Raw genomic sequence first — 19,657 nt, 5'->3', positions numbered from 1 at the left:
ACATGTGGGTGGCACTGATGGGCACAGGTGGGTGGCACGGATGGGCACAGGTGGGTGGCACGGATGGGCACAGGTGGGTGGCACTACTGGGCACTGCTGGGCACAGGTGGGTGGCACTGATGGGCACATGTGGGTGGCACTCATGGGCACAGGTTGGTGGCACTGATGGACACATGTAGGTGGAACTCATGGGCACAGATAGGTGGCACTGATGAGCACAGGTGGGTGGCACTCCTGGGCACAGGTGGGTGGCACTGCTGGGCACGATCATCAGGGCACTGCCGATCCCTGCTCTGACAACTGCCGGTTCTCGGCAGTACTTTCCCCATGTTCTGACAGCGTGAGGAAAGTGCAGCCAATAACCGGCAATTGCATTTCCCGGTGATCGGCGTGTCATTGGACACGGCTGATCAAGTGGTAAAAGGCCGCTGTGATTGGCCTTTTACCACATCACGTGATCAGCTGTGTCCGTAGGATACAGCGATCATGGAGATCGCCGCGTGTCCCCCCCGAGGGGCACCCAGGAGAGCATGTTCTGGGAGGACGTCATATGACATCCTCCTAGAACTGGCCGGCCGCAGCCGTCATTCAGCTATCTGCGGTCGGCAAGAGGTTAAATAAATACAGAAGAAGAGCAGCCGCAGCGGGAATCGGCCGGCACAGGCGGTGGTCGGGTAGGGGCGGTAGTTGCGGCAGTGAATGTTGTAGTGAATGTTGTAGTGAATGTTGTAGTACCATAGTACAGCCAGGGGGGGTGCTAGAGCTAAGAGTTACTGCAGAGTTACACACACGCCAACAGTCTGTGGAACAGGATAGCCAAAGTAGAGACCTGGCCCCTGATGGTCCCAAGGGCCAATTGTTGGTCCACATCCAGCTTCAGAAAAGAGAGGATCCTCCTACAGATGGGATGAAGGCTCGTGGACTCCACCTAAATTATGCTGTCCGTGTTCAGTGATGGGTGAACCTTCAGCACCGCATGGAATGACAGATCCTGCCATGTTCCTGTCCATGCAACTTTCTACTGAAAGAGAGGATGAGGAGCGCACACACCTGGCTCTCCATCCCTGCCGGGGCCCCTGGTGTCACTCCATCACGTTGGCCCCAATAATGCCATCGCCCCGGGGAAACCAAAACTAAAACAAGTGCAATAGGAATATTGCTGGAAAAAGTGACCTACACTGACACATGGATCACTGTGCTGGGCCTACAGACATTGGTTGGAGGTCGGCAATCATACATAGTGGTTGGGGTGAGGTCGGACGTAGAACATAGAGGGAGGTCAACCATGGAACATAGATGGAGGTGGGTCATGGTACATGATAGAGGGAGGTCCACCATGGAACATAGATGGAGGTGGGTCATGGTAGAGGGAGGTCAACCATGGAACATAGATAGAGGTGGGTCATGGTACATGATAGAGGGAGGTCAACCATGGAACATAGATGGAGGTGGGTCATGGTACATGACAGAGGGAGGTCAACCATGGAACATAGATGGAGGTGGGTCATGGTACATGACAGAGGGAGGTCAACCATGGAACATAGATGGAGGTGGGTCATGGTACATGACAGAGGGAGGTCAACCATGGTACATAGATGGAGGTGGGTCATGGTACATGACAGAGGGAGGTCAACCATGGAACATAGATGGAGGTGGGTCATGGTACATGACAGAGGGAGGTCAACCATGGTACATAGATGGAGGTGGGTCATGGTACATGATAGAGGGAGGTCAGTCATGGTAAATAAATAGACGTTGGTCATGGTACATAGGGAGAGGTGAGTTTTCATGGTACATAGATGGAGGTGGGTCATGGTACATAGGGAGAGGTGAGTCTTCATGGTACCTAGATGGAGGTTGGAAATTGAACATAGAGGTACATAGTCAGGATACATGGAGGGAGATGGGAGGTCAGTCTTCGTACCTAGATGGAGGTTGGTCATGTTACAAAGAGGGAGGTTGGACATTGTACATAGAGGTAGCTTGCTCAATGTACATAAACGGAGGTCGGTCATTGTACAAAGATGGAGGTTAGTCATCATAGATGGAGGTAGGTCATTGTACATAGATGGAGGTAGGTCATTGTACATAGATGGAGGTTGGTCCTCATAGATGGAGGACAGTCATTGGAAAAGGATAGAGGTCAGTCATCATAAACGGAGGTTACTCATTATACATAGCGGGAGGCTAGTCATCTTATATCAATGGAGGTCGTCTTTGTACAAAGATGGAGGCCAGTCATCACAGTGGGAGGTCGGTCATTGTACATAGATGGAGGTCAGACATCATAGATGGAGGTCGGTCATTGTACATAGATGGAGGTCAGTCATCACAGTGGGAGGTCGCTCATTGTACATAGATGGAGGTCAGACATCATAGATGGAGGTCGGTCATTGTACATAGATGGAGGTCAGTCATCACAGTGGGAGGTCGGTCATTGTACATAGATGGAGGTCAGTCATCACAGTGGGAGGTCGCTCATTGTACATAGATGGAGGTCAGTCATCACAGAGGGAGGTCGCTCATTGTACATAGATGGAGGCCGGTCATCACAGAGGGAGGTCGCTCATTGTACAAAGATGGAGGTCAGTCATCACAGATGGAGGTCGCTCATTGTACAAAGATGGAGGCCAGTCATCACAGAGGGAGGCTGCTCATTGTACATAGATGGAGGCCGGTCATCACAGAGGGAGGCTGCTCATTGTACATAGATGGAGGCCGGTCATCACAGAGGGAGGCTGCTCATTGTACATAGATGGAGGCCGGTCATCACAGAGGGAGGCTGCTCATTGTACATAGATGGAGGCCGGTCATCACAGAGGGAGGCTGCTCATTGTACATAGATGGAGATCAGGTTTTTTTATCTTTTCATTTCTAAAGCTAGAGAGATTTGGGGTCTTTTGACCTCAGATCTCTCCTTGAAGAGGACCCGTCACGGTCTCTGATCGTCTTTATGGCTTTAAAGTACCAGAGCGACGTCATGACGTCACTTCCGTTTCGGGGAGGATGTTAACATTTTTTTTTCTTTTTTAAGGCAAAAGATAAAAAAAAATCCTCTTTCATATTTTACAAAAAAAATTGTGGAATATATTGTATGTTTTTATAAAAAAATTTAAGTGTATTTACAGAAAAAAGTGCGATTCAAAAACCGCTACGCAAATATCACGTGACATGAAAAATTGCAGCGATTGCCATTTTTTGTTCTCCAGGGTCTTTGCAAAAAAAATTAAAATAAATAAAATAAATGTATATATATGATTTATATATATATATATATATATATATATATATATATCTCTCTCTATATATATATATATAAATTTTATATATAATGTTTGGAGGTTATAAGTAATTTTCTAGTAAAAACTACTGATTTGAGGTTACTTTGTATCTTTTCTGTTTTTCCTTCCTGATGGATACAGTGGGAGGGGTTTTGTGTTGCCCTTTGTAGATTTGTTGTTTCAAATGTCTTGTATGTATTCTCACACACATGTACTACTTCAGTGTTCAGTTCACAGTGCTGCACCATTCCTATCTGTTTAGACAGTGCAACCAACATCTCTGCTAACCAGGTTCCAAAACACGCACCAATCACCACGCAGGCCAGTGGCACCGCCCTTTCAGAATCACAACACTTGCACTGCAGAGCCCCGCCTTCTTACCAATCACAATTGCTGAGCCCCTCTTTCGTACCAATCACAACTGCTGAGCCCCGCCCTTCTATCAATCACAACTGCTGAGCCCCGCCCTTCTATCAATCACAACTGCTGAGCCCCGCCTTCCTACCAATCACAACTGCTAAGCCCCGCCCTCCTACCAATCACAACTGCTGAGCCCCGCCCTTCTATCAATCACAACTGCTGAGCCCCGCCTTCCTACCAATCACAACTGCTAAGCCCCGCCCTCCTACCAATCACAACTGCTGAGCCCCGCCTTTCGCCTTCCTACCAATTACAATACTACACATGCAGAGCCCCGCCCTTCGATCAATCACAACACTTGCACTGCAGAGCCTAGTCTTCCTACCAATCACAAAACTTGCACTGCGGAGCCTCGCCATCCTACCAATCACAGCACGTACCAAATACAAGAGGGGAGGGGGCACGGAGAACAGCGAACCGTGAGCCTCTGACATCGGGCCCGCTCCGCCCTACACCCGCCGCCATGTTCCTACACCCAGCCCGACGCAGAGTCACGCCCATCGCCTAATCAGGGAATAAGGAAGCGGCACATCCCGGGAGGTGTGACTGGCGGGGCGTGGCCTCGCTCGTAGTTGTTTCCTCTTCCGCTCATGCTTTCCTGTCATTGCATCAGAGAGCTGGGTGAGCAGGTGAGAGCGGAGCTGGGGAGGGTGATACCGCTGGAGGGGGCGAGGCTACTTCACCCGGATACACCCCAAATGTCTGATACCCCAATATGTCCCCTGTATACCCCCAAATAGGTCACACCCCATATGTGTCCCCCTGAGGGATTATACCCATCTCCCACCCCTGTGTACCCCAATATGTGTCCCACTATATGAGGGGTTATACCCCCCCACCCCTGTGTACCCCAATGTGTCCCCCCATATGAGGGATTATACCCCTCCCCCCATCCCTTTGTACCCCAATATATGTCCCCCCTATATGAAGGATTATACCCTTCCCCCACCTCTGTATCCCAATATGTGTCCCCATATATGAGGGATTATACCCCTCCCCCACCCCTGTGTACCCCAATATGTGTCCCCATATATGAAATTATATCCCATCCCTTTGTACCCCAATATATGTCCCCCCTATATGAAGGATTATACCCTTCCCCCACCTCTGTATCCCAATATGTGTCCCCCTATATGAGGGATTATACCCCTCCCCCACCTCTGTGTACCCCACTATGTGTTCCCCTGAAGGTTTATACTCCTCCCCCATCCCTGTGTTTCCCAATATGTGTCCCCATATATAAGGGATTATACCCCTTCCCCCATCCCTGTGTACCCCAATGTGTCCCTCCTGAGGGATTATGCCCCTCCCCCACCCCCTTGTACCCAATGTACCCCCTCCCCCTCCCCCCAAGGTATTACACCCCCCAATCCTGTATGACACCATATGCTGCAAATCATATATGTGAGGGGGGAGGTGTGTGTGGTCTTGCTCTGTATGCATGAGAGGGAAGGAGGTTTATGTGGCCCCTATTCAGGTCTGCTTTGTTTAAATTGGCCCCATGGTTTTGGAGCCTAAAGTGCGGTCTCTGAGGACCAATACGAATGCCAGTTGTTTGTAGGGCGATTGGTGGTCTGTGGTCAGTGAATGGTGGCGGTGGTTGTAGGGCCGGTGATTGGCGGTCTGTGGCCAATGAATGGTGGCGGTGGTTGTAGGGCCGGTGATTGGCGGTCTGTGGCCAATGAATGGTGGCGGTGGTTGTAGGACCGGTGATTGGCGTTCTGTGGCCAATGAATGGTGGCGGTGGTTGTATGACCGGTGATTGGCGTTCTGTGGCCAGTGAATGGTGGCGGTGTTTGTAGGGCCGGTGATTGGTGTTCTGTGGCCAATGAATGGTGGCGGTGGTTGTAGGGCCGGTGATTGGCGTTCTGTGGCCAGTGAATGGTGGCGGTGTTTGTAGGGCCGGTGATTGGCAGTCTGTGGTCAGTGAATCGTGGCGGTGTTTGTAGGGCCGGTGATTGGCGGTCTGTGGCCAGTGAATGGTGGCGGTGTTTGTAGGGCCGGTGATTGGCGGTCTGTGGCCAGTGAATGGTGGCGGTGTTTGTAGGGCCGGTGATTGGCGGTCTGTGGCCAGTGAATGGTGGCGGTGTTTGTAGGGCCGGTGATTGGCGGTCTGTGATCAGTGAATGGTGGCGGTGTTTGTAGGGCCGGTGATTGGCGGTCTGTGATCAGTGAATGGTGGCGGTGTTTGTAGGGCCGGTGATTGGCGGTCTGTGGTCAGTGAATGGTGGCGGTGTTTGTAGGGCCGGTGATTGGCGGTCTGTGGTCAGTGAATGGTGGCGGTGTGCAGAAGTGGTGGCCTTGCTGTACCATAGGAGAGGTGATGATTTTCAAGTGTGACTCCTGTGCTCCTCCTACAGGCTCCACAATGGACCTTCAGCTTCCAGAGACGATCAGTTTCCCGGCTGAGGAGGAGAAGATTCTGGAACTGTGGAAATCACTGGACTGTTTCCAGGAGTGTCTAAAGCAATCCAAGAATAAACCCAGGTGAGACCATGGCTGCTGCACCCACACAACAATATACCCAGGTGAGACCATGGCTGCTGCACCCACACAATAATATACCCAGGTGAGACCATGGCTGCTCCGCCCACACAATAATAAACCCAGGTGAGACCATGGCTGCTGCACCCACACAATAATAAACCCAGGTGAGACCATGGCTGCTGCACCCGCACAATAATAAACCCAGGTGAGACCATGGCTGCTGCACCCGCACAAGAATAAACCCAGGTGAGACCATGGCTGCTGCGCCCACACAATAATATACCCAGGTGAGACCATGGCTGCTGCACCCACACAATAATATACCCAGGTGAGACCATGGCTGCTCCGCCCACACAATAATAAACCCAGGTGAGACCATGGCTGCTGCACCCACACAATAATAAACCCAGGTGAGACCATGGCTGCTGCACCCGCACAATAATAAACCCAGGTGAGACCATGGCTGCTGCACCCGCACAAGAATAAACCCAGGTGAGACCATGGCTGCTGCACCCGCACAATAATAAACCCAGGTGAGACCATGGCTGCTCCACCCGCACAATAATAAACCCAGGTGAGACCATGGCTGCTGCGCACACACAATAATAAACCCAGGTGAGACCATGGCTTCTGCGCACACACAATAATAAACCCAGGTGAGACCATGGCTGCTGCGCGCACACAATAATAAACCCAGGTGAGACCATGGCTGCTGCGCGCACACAATAATAAACCCAGGTGAGACCATGGCTGCTGCACCCGCACAAGAATAAACCCAGGTGAGACCATGGCTGCTCCACCCGCACAAGAATAAACCCAGGTGAGACCATGGCTGCTCCAACCGCACAATAATAAACCCAGGTGAGACCAGGGCTGCTCCACCCGCACAAGAATAAACCCAGGTGAGACCAGGGCTGCTCCACCCGCACAAGAATAAACCCAGGTGAGACCATGGCTGCTCCACCCGCACAAGAATAAACCCAGGTGAGACCAGGGCTGCTCCGCCCACACAATAATAAACCCAGGTGAGACCAGGGCTGCTGCACCCACACAATAATAAACCCAGGTGAGACCATGGCTGCTCCAACCACACAATAATAAACCCAGGTGAGACCATGGCTGCTGCACCCACACAATAATAAACCCAGGTGAGACCATGGCTGCTGCCCCCACACAATAATAAACCCAGGTGAGACCATGGCTGCTCCACCCGCACAATAATAAACCCAGGTGAGACCATGGCTGCTCCACCCACACAATAATAAACCCAGGTGAGACCATGGCTGCTGCGCCCACACAACAATATACCCCGGTGAGACCCTGCAGTGGTGGGGTTGCTGTGTGTCCCATGTGAATTCTGTGCCCTGGCACCATGTTTATTGCCCTGTGGTTGCTGGATCTGTATGATGTTGCTGCACTCCAGCGTATGATGAAGGGCGCACATTATTGCTGTGATATTAGCATGGGGTATGACGTCGCTGTGCTGTCCCCATAGCCCGGTCACAGTGACATGTGCCTTGGTGGGACCCTGCCTGCGGATCTGCTCTCCTGTTTGTGGTACGCAGGTCTGTGGAGTAACGGGGATGTACATGTTCATTCTCTCACCCACAGATACACCTTCTACGATGGCCCGCCGTTTGCTACAGGCCTTCCGCACTACGGCCACATCCTGGCCGGGACTATCAAGGACATTGTCACCAGGTTTGCCCACCAGAGCGGGTTCTATGTGGAGAGACGCTTCGGCTGGGACTGTCACGGCCTGCCAGTGGTAAGTTGTCCTACAATGACCATAGAGATGTGAGCATAATGCTGAGGATTCTGGGAGGGAAGAATGGAGGCAGGGAGAGAATTATGTACCAGGAATCGGTCAGCAACATTGTAGCGTCAGTCTTTGCTTCCTCCTCCTTGTAACATTGTAGCACCAGCCTCCTCCTCCTCCTTGTAACATTGTAGCACCAGCCTCTGCCTCCTCCTCCTTGTAACATTGTAGCACCAGCCTCTACCTCCTCCTCCTTGTGTAACATTGTAGCACCAGCCTCTACCTCCTCCTCCTCCTTGTAACATTGTAGCACCAGCCTCTGCCTCCTCCTCCTTGTAACATTGTAGCACCAGCCTCTACCTCCTCCTCCTCCTCCTTGTGTAACATTGTAGCACCGGCCTCTTCCGTCTCCTCCTTGTGTAACATTGTAGCACCGGCCTCTTCCGTCTCCTCCTTGTGTAACATTGTAGCACCAGCCTCTGCCTCCTCCTCCTCCTCCTTGTGTAACATTGTAGCACCAGCCTCTACCTCCTCCTCCTCCTTGTGTAACATTGTAGCACCAGCCTCCTCCTCCTCCTCCTTGTAACATTGTAGCACCGGCCTCTTCCGTCTCCTCCTTGTGTAACATTGTACCACCGGCCTCTGCCTCCTCCTCCTCCTTGTGTAACATTGTCGCACCGGCCTCTGCCACTTCCTCCTTGTGCAACATTGTTGCACCGGCCTCTGCCTCCTCCTCCTCCTTGTGTAACATTGTTGCACCGGCCTCTGCCTCCTCCTCCTTGTGTAACATTGTTGCACCGGCCTCTGCCTCCTCCTCCTTGTGTAACATTGTTGTGCATATACAGTATATATAAAATTAAACAAAAACCGTTTACTTCAGCGTAAAAAACAATAAACTACTTTTTTTGCCGGAAAAAAACAAAACAGAACCAATCATATTTTATTATCTTTATAATGTATCTCAGCAAACCCGACTGAACGTCACCTAAACCCCCCCTCAGGCTAAGGAACGATGAAACGTTGATTCCACGCATGCAGCCTTTGTTCAAGAATCTGATCTTATAAAAATCTAGGGAACCTGAAAGGACAGAAAAGCCACGCCCCCAGAGATTGACAGACAGCAGCTACGTGGACCTGACATTCCTCCATGCCTTTGTCCAGGCTCCCGGCCACCACCCGTTCTTCTCAAGACCCAACCTCACCCAGAATGTTGTTGCACCACCACCTCGACAGGAAGGACTTGTCAAGAAAAGAGCCACTAAAGGCCAGCAGTGGACCAGCAGAAGTCGTTCAGTATCCCCGAGTGTTTATACCTACCTAACAGGTCAAGGTAGTGTATGGTACTTATTCGGTAATGGGAAACTATGGATTAGCATTCACGGTGGAGAAATGCGACCTTTTGATTATTGCATCTTGAAGCATGTTTTTTTGTTTTTTTTTAATGCGAGTGCGTATCTGGGAGAGTATATTTTACTATTTTTTACACTACGGTATATATTTTTGCTTTTTCATGCACGGCTTTGGAGCTAAAGGTCCAATGAACATATAACACAAGGAAGGAACACTACATGGATTACAAATTTGGCGGCTACACAGTCCAAAAAGTGTCACAAAATCAAAATCCTGGGGAGTCTGAAAGGCTCCGTAAGACCACTCTGCGTAACTCAAGCGGGAAAGGAAAGGGATCCCCAGAGCCTCACCCACCCGCTTGTAGACTTCTATATTGAAGGGGCACTGAAGCAAGAAATGGCCCATCGTCTAGGTCAGGGGTAGGCAACCTGCGGCTCTCCAGCTGTTGCAGGACTACAAATTCCATCATGCCAATGCAAGTCATAGCTGTAACTGTCAGTTTTGTAATGTTGCAATGCCTCATGGGAAATGTAGTTCCACAACAGCTAGAGAGCCGCAGGTTGCCTTCCCCTGACCTAGACGATGGGCCATTTCTTGCTTCAGTGTCCCTTCAATATAGAAGTCTACAAATGGGTGGGTGGGGCTCTGGGGATCCCTTTCCTTTCCCGCTTGAGTTACGCGGAGTGGTCTTACGGAGACTTTCAGACTCCCCGGGATTTTGATTTTGGGACACTTTTTGGACTGTGTAGCCTCCAAATTTTTAATCCATGTAGTGTTCCTTCCACGTGTTATGTCTTCATTGGACCTTTAGCTCCAAAGCCGTGCATGAAAAATCAAAAATATATACCGTAATGTAAAAAATTGTAAAATATACTCTCCCAGATACGCACTCGCATTAAAAAAAAAAAAAAAGAAACGTGCTTCAAGATGCAATAATCAAAAGGTCACATTTCTCCACCGTGAAAGCTAATCCATAGTTTCCCGTTACCGAATAAGTACCATACACTCACCTTCTCCCTTGACCTGTTAGGTAGGTCATAAACACTTAGGATACTGAACGACTTCTGCTGGTCCACTGCTGGCCTTTAGTGGCTCTTTTCTTGACTCTGGCCCTTTAGCGTGGTACGGTCCTCGCATCTGGCCTACAAACAAAAGTACAAAAGTAGGGGCTGGACCACAAGTGTAAAATGAAATCCTATTCTGGTCGTGGTGACACGGTACGGGAAGTTGGGCATGCTGGTCTATGTGACTCCTCTAACACAGTAACCGGAGACTTGGGCAATTCCCATCCTTACCATTTCCTTATTTACATGTGATCAGCTGTGGTTGGACACAGCTGATCACATGACAGAGCCGAAGTCTTTGGCTCTTTCCGTTGATCGGTGATCCGCTGTGTCCCAGGGACGCAGCGCACCACCGATCTCTGCGTGTCCCCGGGCGGTTAGAGTAGTATTATATAGTATTTATATAGCGCCAATAGTTTGCTCAGCGCTATACATTATAGTGGGAGACAGTACAGTAACAATACAGTGCGATACACGAGGGGTTGGAGGGCCCTGCTCCTTGGAGCTTACAATCTAGGAGGAGGGTGGGGTAGTGGTACGGGAGGAAATAGCTGTGGAGGATGGAGTGGTGGGAAGAGCGGAGGAGATCAGCAATTAGCTGAGGGCGGGGTAGGCTTCCCTGAAGAGATGGGTTTTCAGGGTGCGCCTAAAGGCGAGGAGGGTAGGTGGCAGTCTGATGGATTGGGGTAGCGAGTTCCAGAGGATGGGGGAAGCTCTGGAGACGGACATGGGAGGAGGAGGCCAGTTAACTGGAGAGTAGGAGGTCTTGTGAGGAGCGGAGAGTGCGTTTTGGGTGGTAGATGGATATCAGGTCAGTGATGTAGTTAGGGCAGTATTATGAACAGCTTTGTACATCAATGTTAATATTTTGAATTTTATGTGTTGGGCAATCGGAAGCCAGTGGAGGGATTGGCAGAGGGGGGGAGGCGGATACGGAGCGGTTGGTGAGGTGGATGAGTCTGGCCGCAGAATTCAGGATAGACTGAAGCGGGGATAGCCTGTGTTGGGGTAGGCTGGGGAGGACGGAGTTGCAGTAGTCAAGTCGTGATATGACGAGGGAGTGGATGAGTTGCCTAGGGGTGTCCGGGGTTAGGAACGCGCGTATTTTGGAGATGTTGCAGAGGTGGAGTCTGCATGAATTTGTCAGCGATTGGATCTGGGCTGGAAAGACAGATTGGAGTCTAGAATGACACCTAGTACTTTGGCTTGTGGGGTGGGACGTAGGGTAGGAGGACGTCATATGACGTCCTCCCAGAACGAGAGAACCGCCTTATATGGCGGGCGGGAGGAGGTTAAAGTTTGTTTCATATTTCCAATGTGTCTTATCACGTACCTGGTGATGGCGGTCAATGGAGAGAGGGCTTCCCTTGTGGCTAAGTTCCGGACTCCCCTGAGAGTGGGACAGCGGGAGTCAGGCCCAAAGTTGCACAGGTCGCCTGTAGGAGTGCTGGTTGGTGGTCCACTCAGAAGCACAGCTGGTGCACGGAGATAGGTCTGCAGACAGGAGGCGCCTGTGCGTGGTATGTAAGCCCTTCCGGGATTTGGATGTTTACTGGATAGTCGGCTCAAGCCAAGGTCAGGTACCAGGTGGGAATCAGAGCAGACGTAGTCAGATGGGATAGCCGAGGGCATACACTGAGGAGAGAGTGAGTATCCGTAAGCCAAGCCGAGGTCAGATCAGGGGTAAATCAGAGTGGACGGGTCCAGGAGCAAGCCGAGTCGGTAACGGGAAATCACGGATCAGAATCACAGGAACGGCACGGGGAGCTAGAAATCATCCAGCAACCAGAGGAAGTGATGAGCCTCCTTATAAAGGCCATCTGGCACCAGACTGAGGCTGATGTGTACTTCTGCGGCCATGTAGAGTACTGGCAGTAATACCAGATCTTCCAGAACTCCTGCCATGGACAGGACCCTGACAGTGTCATGGACAGAAGCCATGCCGGGACAAGCAAATCCAGTGCCCAGGGCGGGGATGGCTAACTGTGCTCCCCCCTTGTCCCAGCCCCGGGTAGATGAGATAAGGAGTGCATCATGTTCGATGTTCTCTGCGTTTTCCTGTGTCAGTTACTATAGAAGACCCCTAAAAAGTTTCCATTATGATTGTGCCTTTTGACTTCTTTACCTCCATCAGGAATATGAGATTGACAAGACCCTGGGGATCAAAGGACCTGAAGACGTTGCTAAGATGGGCATCGCCGAGTACAACAAGCAGTGCCGCGGGATTGTCATGAGATACTCTCAGGACTGGGAGGTAAAGTCAAGGGGTCACTGGGGATACTATTGGGTCAGAGTGGTCTGTAGTCATTGACATTTTCTCCCCCCTTCCCCCACAGGTCAGCGTCACCAGGCTGGGCCGCTGGATTGACTTTAGGAATGACTACAAGACGTTGTACCCCTGGTTTATGGAGTCTGTATGGTAATGTCTGGGCTATCACTCCTTCCTGTTAATTAATCTGAATTCATCCTCCAGAGAACAGCAACTGACCTGTGTGGTAAGGGGGTGCTAGGCCATTGGGCTCCTGCTGTTTGTTAGCCAAATCCTATGAGGAGGGAGCCACGCTGTGTGTGTCTATGGACACACAAAGCCCGGCTTAGGATAGAGTGCTCCTGCAGCAAGTGGCTTGATATGGGGGCACTTGGAGAAGAGGAGGAGCCACAGTCATCAGCTGGGGACCCCAGAAGGGCAGGTTCGTAGCTGTTCTGTGCAAAACCGTTGCAGAAAGCAGGTAAGTATAACGTTTGTTATTTAATAAAAAATAATTAAAAAAAAAAAAATAAATAAACATTTACATAAACTTTGGGGCACTTCACTGCTTTTTTAGGTATAGTGCTGCTTCCAGAATGGAGGACACAGTGACCCATGAATGTCAGTGAGTACTTGCACCTGGACCAGCATTACACCAAGCCTGCTCTGTTTTCTGGCATGGAGGGGGCTGAATGAACAGTCCTGATCTCCTCATTTAATGTTCTGTGTATAGGAGGTGATCTCTGGTTTCTTCAGTCTCTCTGTATAGGAAGCACCTATTCTACATCAGCATGAACGGGGAAGGATCTGTGCCAATGGCTGCCAACACTGGGGTCTCTTCTAATCACTTCATCTTTCTTATCAACACTTTAGTACAGTGGTCTCCAATCTGCAGCCTGGGGGCTGGATGTGGTCTTTTGCTTGCTTTACCTGGTCCTTGGGGCACTATTCCCCCTACTGACACCATCAATGGGGTACTACTCTTCTCATTTAAATCAACAATGGGTACTATTCCATCCTTTAAAACTAACCATCAGGATCTGATCCCGGAGCATTTTCTACTCCCCACTGGCCACAGTCGCCCCCCCCCCCCCCCCAAAGCTTAATGACACTAAACTGGCCTTTTGCTTAGATGTTTGGAGACCTCATCTTTAGTGTCTCTTATACTGGGGTCTCCACTTCCCCTTCATCCTCCTTATATCAGCACTTAGTATAAGCTTGTGTGCAATCCTGGAATCCTCTTCTCATTCCTCCTTAATGGGGTCTTTTCTCCCCCTTCTTCCTTACTGGGGTCTCTTCTAATCTCTTCAATCTCCTTATCAACACTTAGTATCAGAGTGTCTCCAATACTGGGCTCTCTTCACCTTCACCCTTTGTTTTCAAAGCTTAGTATGAGTGTCTCCAACGCTGGGATCTCCTCTTCCCCTTCATCCTCCGTATATCAGCACTTAGTATAAGAGGGTCTCCAACGCTGGGGTCTCCTCTTCCCCTTCATCCTCCATATATCAGCACTTAGTATAAGAGGGTCTCCAACGCTGGGATCTCCTCTTCCCCTGCATCCACCTTATATCAGCACTTAGTATAAGAGGGTCTCCAACGCTGGGATCTCCTCTTCCCCTTCATCCTCCGTATATCAGCACTTAGTATAAGAGGGTCTCCAACGCTGGGGTCTCCTCTTCACCTTCATCCTCCATATATCAGCACTTAGTATAAGCTTGTGTGCAATCCTGGAATCTCTTCTCCTTCCTCGTTACTGGGCTCTTTCTCCTCCTCCTTACTGGGGTCTCTTCTCCTTTGCCCTCCTTATTGGGGTCTCTTCTCCTTTGCCTCCTTACTGGGGTCTCTTCTAATCTCTTCACCCTCCTTATCAACACTTAGTATCAGAGTGTCTCCAATACTGGGGTCTCCACTTCCCCTTCATCCTCCTTATTAGCACTTAGTATAAGAGGTTCTCCACACTGGGGTCTCTTCTCCTCTTTTATCCTTCTTACTGGGTCCTCTTGTCCCTTACCCACCTTACTGGGGTCTCTTCTAATCTCTTCACTCTCCTAAACAACACTTGAGCCACTCCTTTGTTGCCTTGGCGGTATGTTTTGGGTCATTGTCATGCTGTCTCTCTTTTTCTTTTCTCTTTTTTTTCTTTCTCTCTCTCTCTTCTCCCTCTCTCCTTCTCCCTTCTCCTTCTCCCTCTCTCCCCCTCTCCTTCTCCCCCTCTCCTTCTCCCCCTCTCCTTCTCCCCCTCTCCTTCTCCCCCTCTCCTTCTCCCCCTCTCCTTCTCCCCCTCTCCCCTTCTCCATCTCCCCTTCTCCCTCTCCCCTTCTTCTCCCCTTCTCCCTCTCTCCTCTCTCTCCCTCTCTCCTCTCTCTCCCTCTCTCCTCTCTCTCCCTCTCTCCTCTCTCTCCCTCTCTCCTCTCTCTCCCTCTCTCCCTCTCTCTCCCTCTCTCCTCTCTCTCCCTCTCTCCTCTCTCTCCTCTCTCCCCCCTCTCCCCCTCTCCTTCTCCCTCCCTCTCTCCTTTCTCCCTCCCTCTCTCCTTTCTCCCTCCCTCTCTCCTTTCTCCCTCCCTCTCTCCTTTCTCCCTCCCTCTCTCCTTTCTCCCTCCTCTCTCCTTTCTCCCTCTCTCCTTTCTCCCTCCTCCTCCTTCTCCCTCTCTCCTTTCTCCCTCTCTCCTTTCTCCCTCTCTCCTTCTCCCTCTCTCCTTCTCCCTCTCTCCTTCTCCCTCTCTCCTTCTCCCTCTTCCTTCTCCCATCTCCCTTTCTCCCCATCTCCCTTTCTCCCTTTCTCTCCCATCCCCCCCCCCCTCTCTCAAACCACTCTGTATGATCTGTATTTGCAGCCGCTTCCCAGTGCTAGCATCACCCCTCAGATCACCAGGCGTTAGATTATTAGGGAGCACACAACCCAGATCGCGCGCATGCGCAGTTTACAGTATAGTTCCAGGAGGTGGAGCTCAGGCTGGTTCGCTCACGTCCTGGTTTGCTGCACGGTTCCTAACAGGCCGCAGACAAATATTGGTTCACGGCCCAGGGGGCGGGGTCCTTTGGGACTAGACAGTAGTTACCTGATGTCTGACATGGCCGTCTCTGCTCTGCGGGTATGGGGTGGGACTGGAAGGGCTGCATGGTTGTATTGGTTTTGTTTTATGAGAAACTGTGTGTGAACTCTAAATAAAACCTTGATTAACCACCTCCCGTCCGGCTGTTGTATATAAATGGCCGGAAGGTGGCAGTGCAGAGTCGGGTGGCTGTTATAAACGACCTCCCCGCCCCCTGCTTGTGCGTGCTCCCTGGGAGCGCGCAGCACCGCTGTCAGGGCTCCCGGGTATAACCAGAGGTGTGTGACTGACGCAGGGAAACGCAGACTTCAGATATGTTATAAACAATGTAATTTATTAACACTAACCATACAAACATAAACGCAGTGCAATACTAAAAACATAACACAGTGCAAACAAACCAAACCAAACCACCCACAGATAACAGTACATACAATGCAAGCGTCGTCAGGCAGGCCGGGTCAATATCAGTCGGGCAGGTAGGTACAGGGGGAGCAAGCGGAGAATGGTCGGGGTCACAGGCCAGGTTCAGCAGGTAGCGGGCAGCGTGGTACACAGGGTCAGGCAGAGGAAGAATGGTCAGACAAGCCAGGGATCAGAGCAGGGTCAGCAGAGAATCGGGCAGGAACAGGATACAGGGCCCAAGAGAAACACAACACCAAGGCAGAGTCTGCAGGTCTGAATGTCCCTTAAATACACCAGTATAATTAGTTCCAGGTGTTTGACTGGCTGCAAGGTTGAGTCTCTGATTGCTGGGAGCACCCGCTGGCCAGCCCTGGTACTGCAGCTCATAAGGCAGCTGAGTCCCACTATTGCTGGCCAGTCCATTCCTGACAACCGCGATCCGGTGCCCGCTGTGTCCGGAGGACACAGTGGACATCGATCGTCATACAGGACCTCTGTGCGAGGTCCTGGTCATGTGATCACTGATTGGCCAATCAGTGATCACATGCAGAGTAGTAATCAAGATGTCATTTCTGACATCATTGCTTACTACGTGTGAAATCTGTGAATGATCACAGAGGTCACATGGTACAGGGCTATTCACAACAGCTTTGTACCATGTGACAAGCTGTGACCAATCACAGCTCACACAGTAGTTCTCAATGGCTGCAAGAATGCAGCCAGAGATAAGGTGAAATTATTGCTTTTACAGCCTTTATGGGTGTAAAAGCAATCAGTGTAAAAAAAAAAAAAAAATCTTTATCACCTCCCACAAGTAGTACAGGGTCACCATGGTGACACTGTACTGCTAGGGTGACCGTATGTAAAAAATAAATAATATAAAAAAAAATAAAATGTAAAAAAACAAAATGTTGAAAAATTATAATTTTTGGTTACAAACTAATTTAGGTTTTTTTTTTTTTTTTTTACTAAAAAGATAACGGAATAAATTTTGGCCAAGATTTATGATGAAATATTATTTATTTGCAAAATTTTATAAGAAAAACACTTTTTTCCAAATATTTGGACTTTTTCATTTACATAGCAAAACAAATAAAAATCCCAGCGGTGAATAAATACCACCAAAATAAAGCTTTATCTGTCTCACAAAATGCTAAACAAATTCATATGGGTACAGTGTTGCATGACCGCGCAATTGTCATTCAAAGTGTGAGAGAGCTGAAATTGGCCTGGACTGGAAGGGGGGAAGTGTCTGGACTGGAAGGGGGGGAAAGCGTCCGGACTGGAAGGGGGGGAAAGCGTCCAGACTGGAAGGGGGGGCAAAGCGTCCGGACTGGAAGGGGGGGAAAGCGTCCGGACTGGAAGGGGGGAAAGTGTCCGGACTGGAAGGGGGGGAAAGCGTCCGGACTGGAAGGGGGGGGAAAGCGTCCGGACTGGAAGGGGGGGGAAAGCGTCCGGACTGGAAGGGGGGGGAAAGCGTCCGGACTGGAAGGGGGGAAAGCGTCCGGACTGGGAAGGGGGGGGAAAGCGTCCGGACTGGAAGGGGGGGGAAAGCGTCCGGACTGGAAGGGGGGAAAGCGTCCGGACTGGAAGGGGGGGAAAGCGTCCGGACTGGAAGGGGGGGAAAGCGTCCGGACTGGAAGGGGGGGGGGGGAAGCGTCCGGACTGGAAGGGGGGGGGAAAGCGTCCGGACTGGAAGGGGGTGGGGAAAGCGTCGGACTGGAAGGGGGGGGAAAGCGTCCGGACTGGAAGGGGGGGGGAAAGCGTCCGGACTGGAAGGGGGGGGGAAAGCGTCCGGACTGGAAGGGGGGGGAAAGCGTCCGGACTGGAAGGGGGGAAGCGTCCGGACTGGAAGGGGGGGAAGCGTCCGGACTGGAAGGGGGGGAAAAGCGTCCCGGACTGGAAGGGGGGAAAGCGTCCGGACTGGAAGGGGGGAAAGCGTCCGGACTGGAAGGGGGGGGGGGGGAAGCGTCCGGACTGGAAGGGGGGGGGAAGTGTCCGGACTGGAAGGGGTTAAAAACAAAGAACTTTTGGAACTGGCTTCCACTGACATGGATATTTTGTACCGGCTGCTCAGACCTGTGGAAGGCTTTGATGGATTCCCCTGCTGAGCTCCACTATTCTCTTACTATCAGGTGGGTCTTCAAGCAGTTGTATGACAATGGATTGGTGTATCGCGGGGTTAAAGTCATGCCATTCTCCACCGCCTGCAACACGCCGCTATCCAACTTCGAATCGCACCAGAACTACAAGGTATGTTTCCTGCGGTTGGCGCTCTGTGTAATGGGCTGCACATGTTCACATAACTGAAGAATCCTCTTTGTGTTCCTAACTCAGGATGTTCAAGATCCCTCTGTCATTGTCACCTTTCCCTTGCTGGATGAGCCCACGGTGTCACTGGTAGCTTGGACAACCACGCCGTGGACTCTGCCCAGCAACTTGGCCCTGTGCGTCAATCCAGAACTGATCTACATCAAGCTGAGAGGTGAGTAGGGCTCAAACTGTTCTGTCTGAGGTCATGGAAGCCGCCTTCATCCTGGAGAAGAGATTAACTCTTCTATTATTGTCTGCAGATAAATCCACCGGAAGTGTCTATGTACTGATGGAAGCCAGACTGTCTGCGCTGTACAAGGGTGAAGAGGAGTACGAAATCCTGGAAAGGTATGGAAATTTCCCACCAGTCTGATCAATGTTCAGGATTTATGGCGGAGTCAGGGACTAGGATTTACCATTACACCACTATACAAGGCGGAGTCAGGGACTAGGATTTACCTATACACCACTATACAAGGTGGAGTCAGGGACTAGGATTTACCATTACACCACTATACAAGGCGGAGTCAGGGACTAGGATTTACCTATACACCACTATACAAGGCGGAGTCAGGGACTAGGATTTACCTTTACACCACTATACAAGGCGGAGTCAGGACCTAGGATTTACCTTTACACCACTATACAAGGCGGAGTCAGGGCCTAGGATTTACCTTTACACCACTATACAAGGCGGAGTCAGGACCTAGGATTTACCTTTACACCACTATACAAGGCGGAGTCAGGGACTAGGATTTACCTTTTACACCACTATACAAGGCGGAGTCAGGGACTAAGATTTACCTTTACACCACTATGCAAGGCGGGGTCAGGGACTAAGATTTACCTTTACACCACTATGCAAGGCGGAGTCAGGGACTAGGATTTTCCTTTTACACCACTATACAAGGCGGAGTCAGGGACTAAGATTTACCTTTACACCACTATACAAGGCGGAGTCAGGGACTAAGATTTACCTTTACACCACTAGAAAAGGCGGAGTCAGGGACTAGGATTTACCTATACACCACTATACAAGGCGGAGCCGGGGACTAGAATTTACCTGTACACCACTATTCAAGGCGGAGCCGGGGACTAGGATTTACCTGTACACCACTATACAAGGCGGAGCCAGGGATTAGGATTTACCTGTACACCACTATACAAGGCGGAGTCAGGGACTAGGATTTACCTATACACCACTATACAAGGCGGAGTCGGGGACTAGGATTTACCTATACACCACTATACAAGGCGGAGCCGGGGACTAGAATTTA

General features: G+C 50.7%; 1 protein-coding gene and 1 non-coding gene across 2 annotated transcripts; both read left to right on the top strand.

Moving 5' to 3' along the window:
• Positions 1–4,276: 4,276 nt before the first annotated feature.
• On the top strand, positions 4,277–18,753 carry LOC149429107 (isoleucine--tRNA ligase, cytoplasmic-like). The gene is made up of 8 exons (XM_089666717.1): positions 4,277–4,322; positions 6,062–6,188; positions 7,800–7,956; positions 12,496–12,615; positions 12,698–12,780; positions 18,203–18,320; positions 18,405–18,552; positions 18,641–18,753. Exons 1-8 carry the CDS (start codon positions 4,292–4,294, stop codon positions 18,751–18,753), a joined length of 897 nt encoding a protein of 298 aa, XP_089522843.1. The 5' UTR covers positions 4,277–4,291.
• On the top strand, positions 7,570–7,702 carry LOC149429108 (small nucleolar RNA SNORA84). Its single transcript, XR_016310610.1, has one exon. It is a non-coding gene; the product is annotated as a small nucleolar RNA SNORA84 (small nucleolar RNA).
• Positions 18,754–19,657: the final 904 nt, after the last annotated feature.

This window comes from Staurois parvus, unplaced genomic scaffold (assembly GCF_062004578.1).
Source record: "Staurois parvus isolate SC_StPar_1 unplaced genomic scaffold, SC_StPar_1.0 ptg002798l, whole genome shotgun sequence".
Lineage (NCBI taxonomy): Eukaryota > Metazoa > Chordata > Amphibia > Anura > Ranidae > Staurois > Staurois parvus.
Note: the sequence above shows the minus strand (reverse complement) of the source record. Positions and strands in the feature narration are given on the sequence as shown.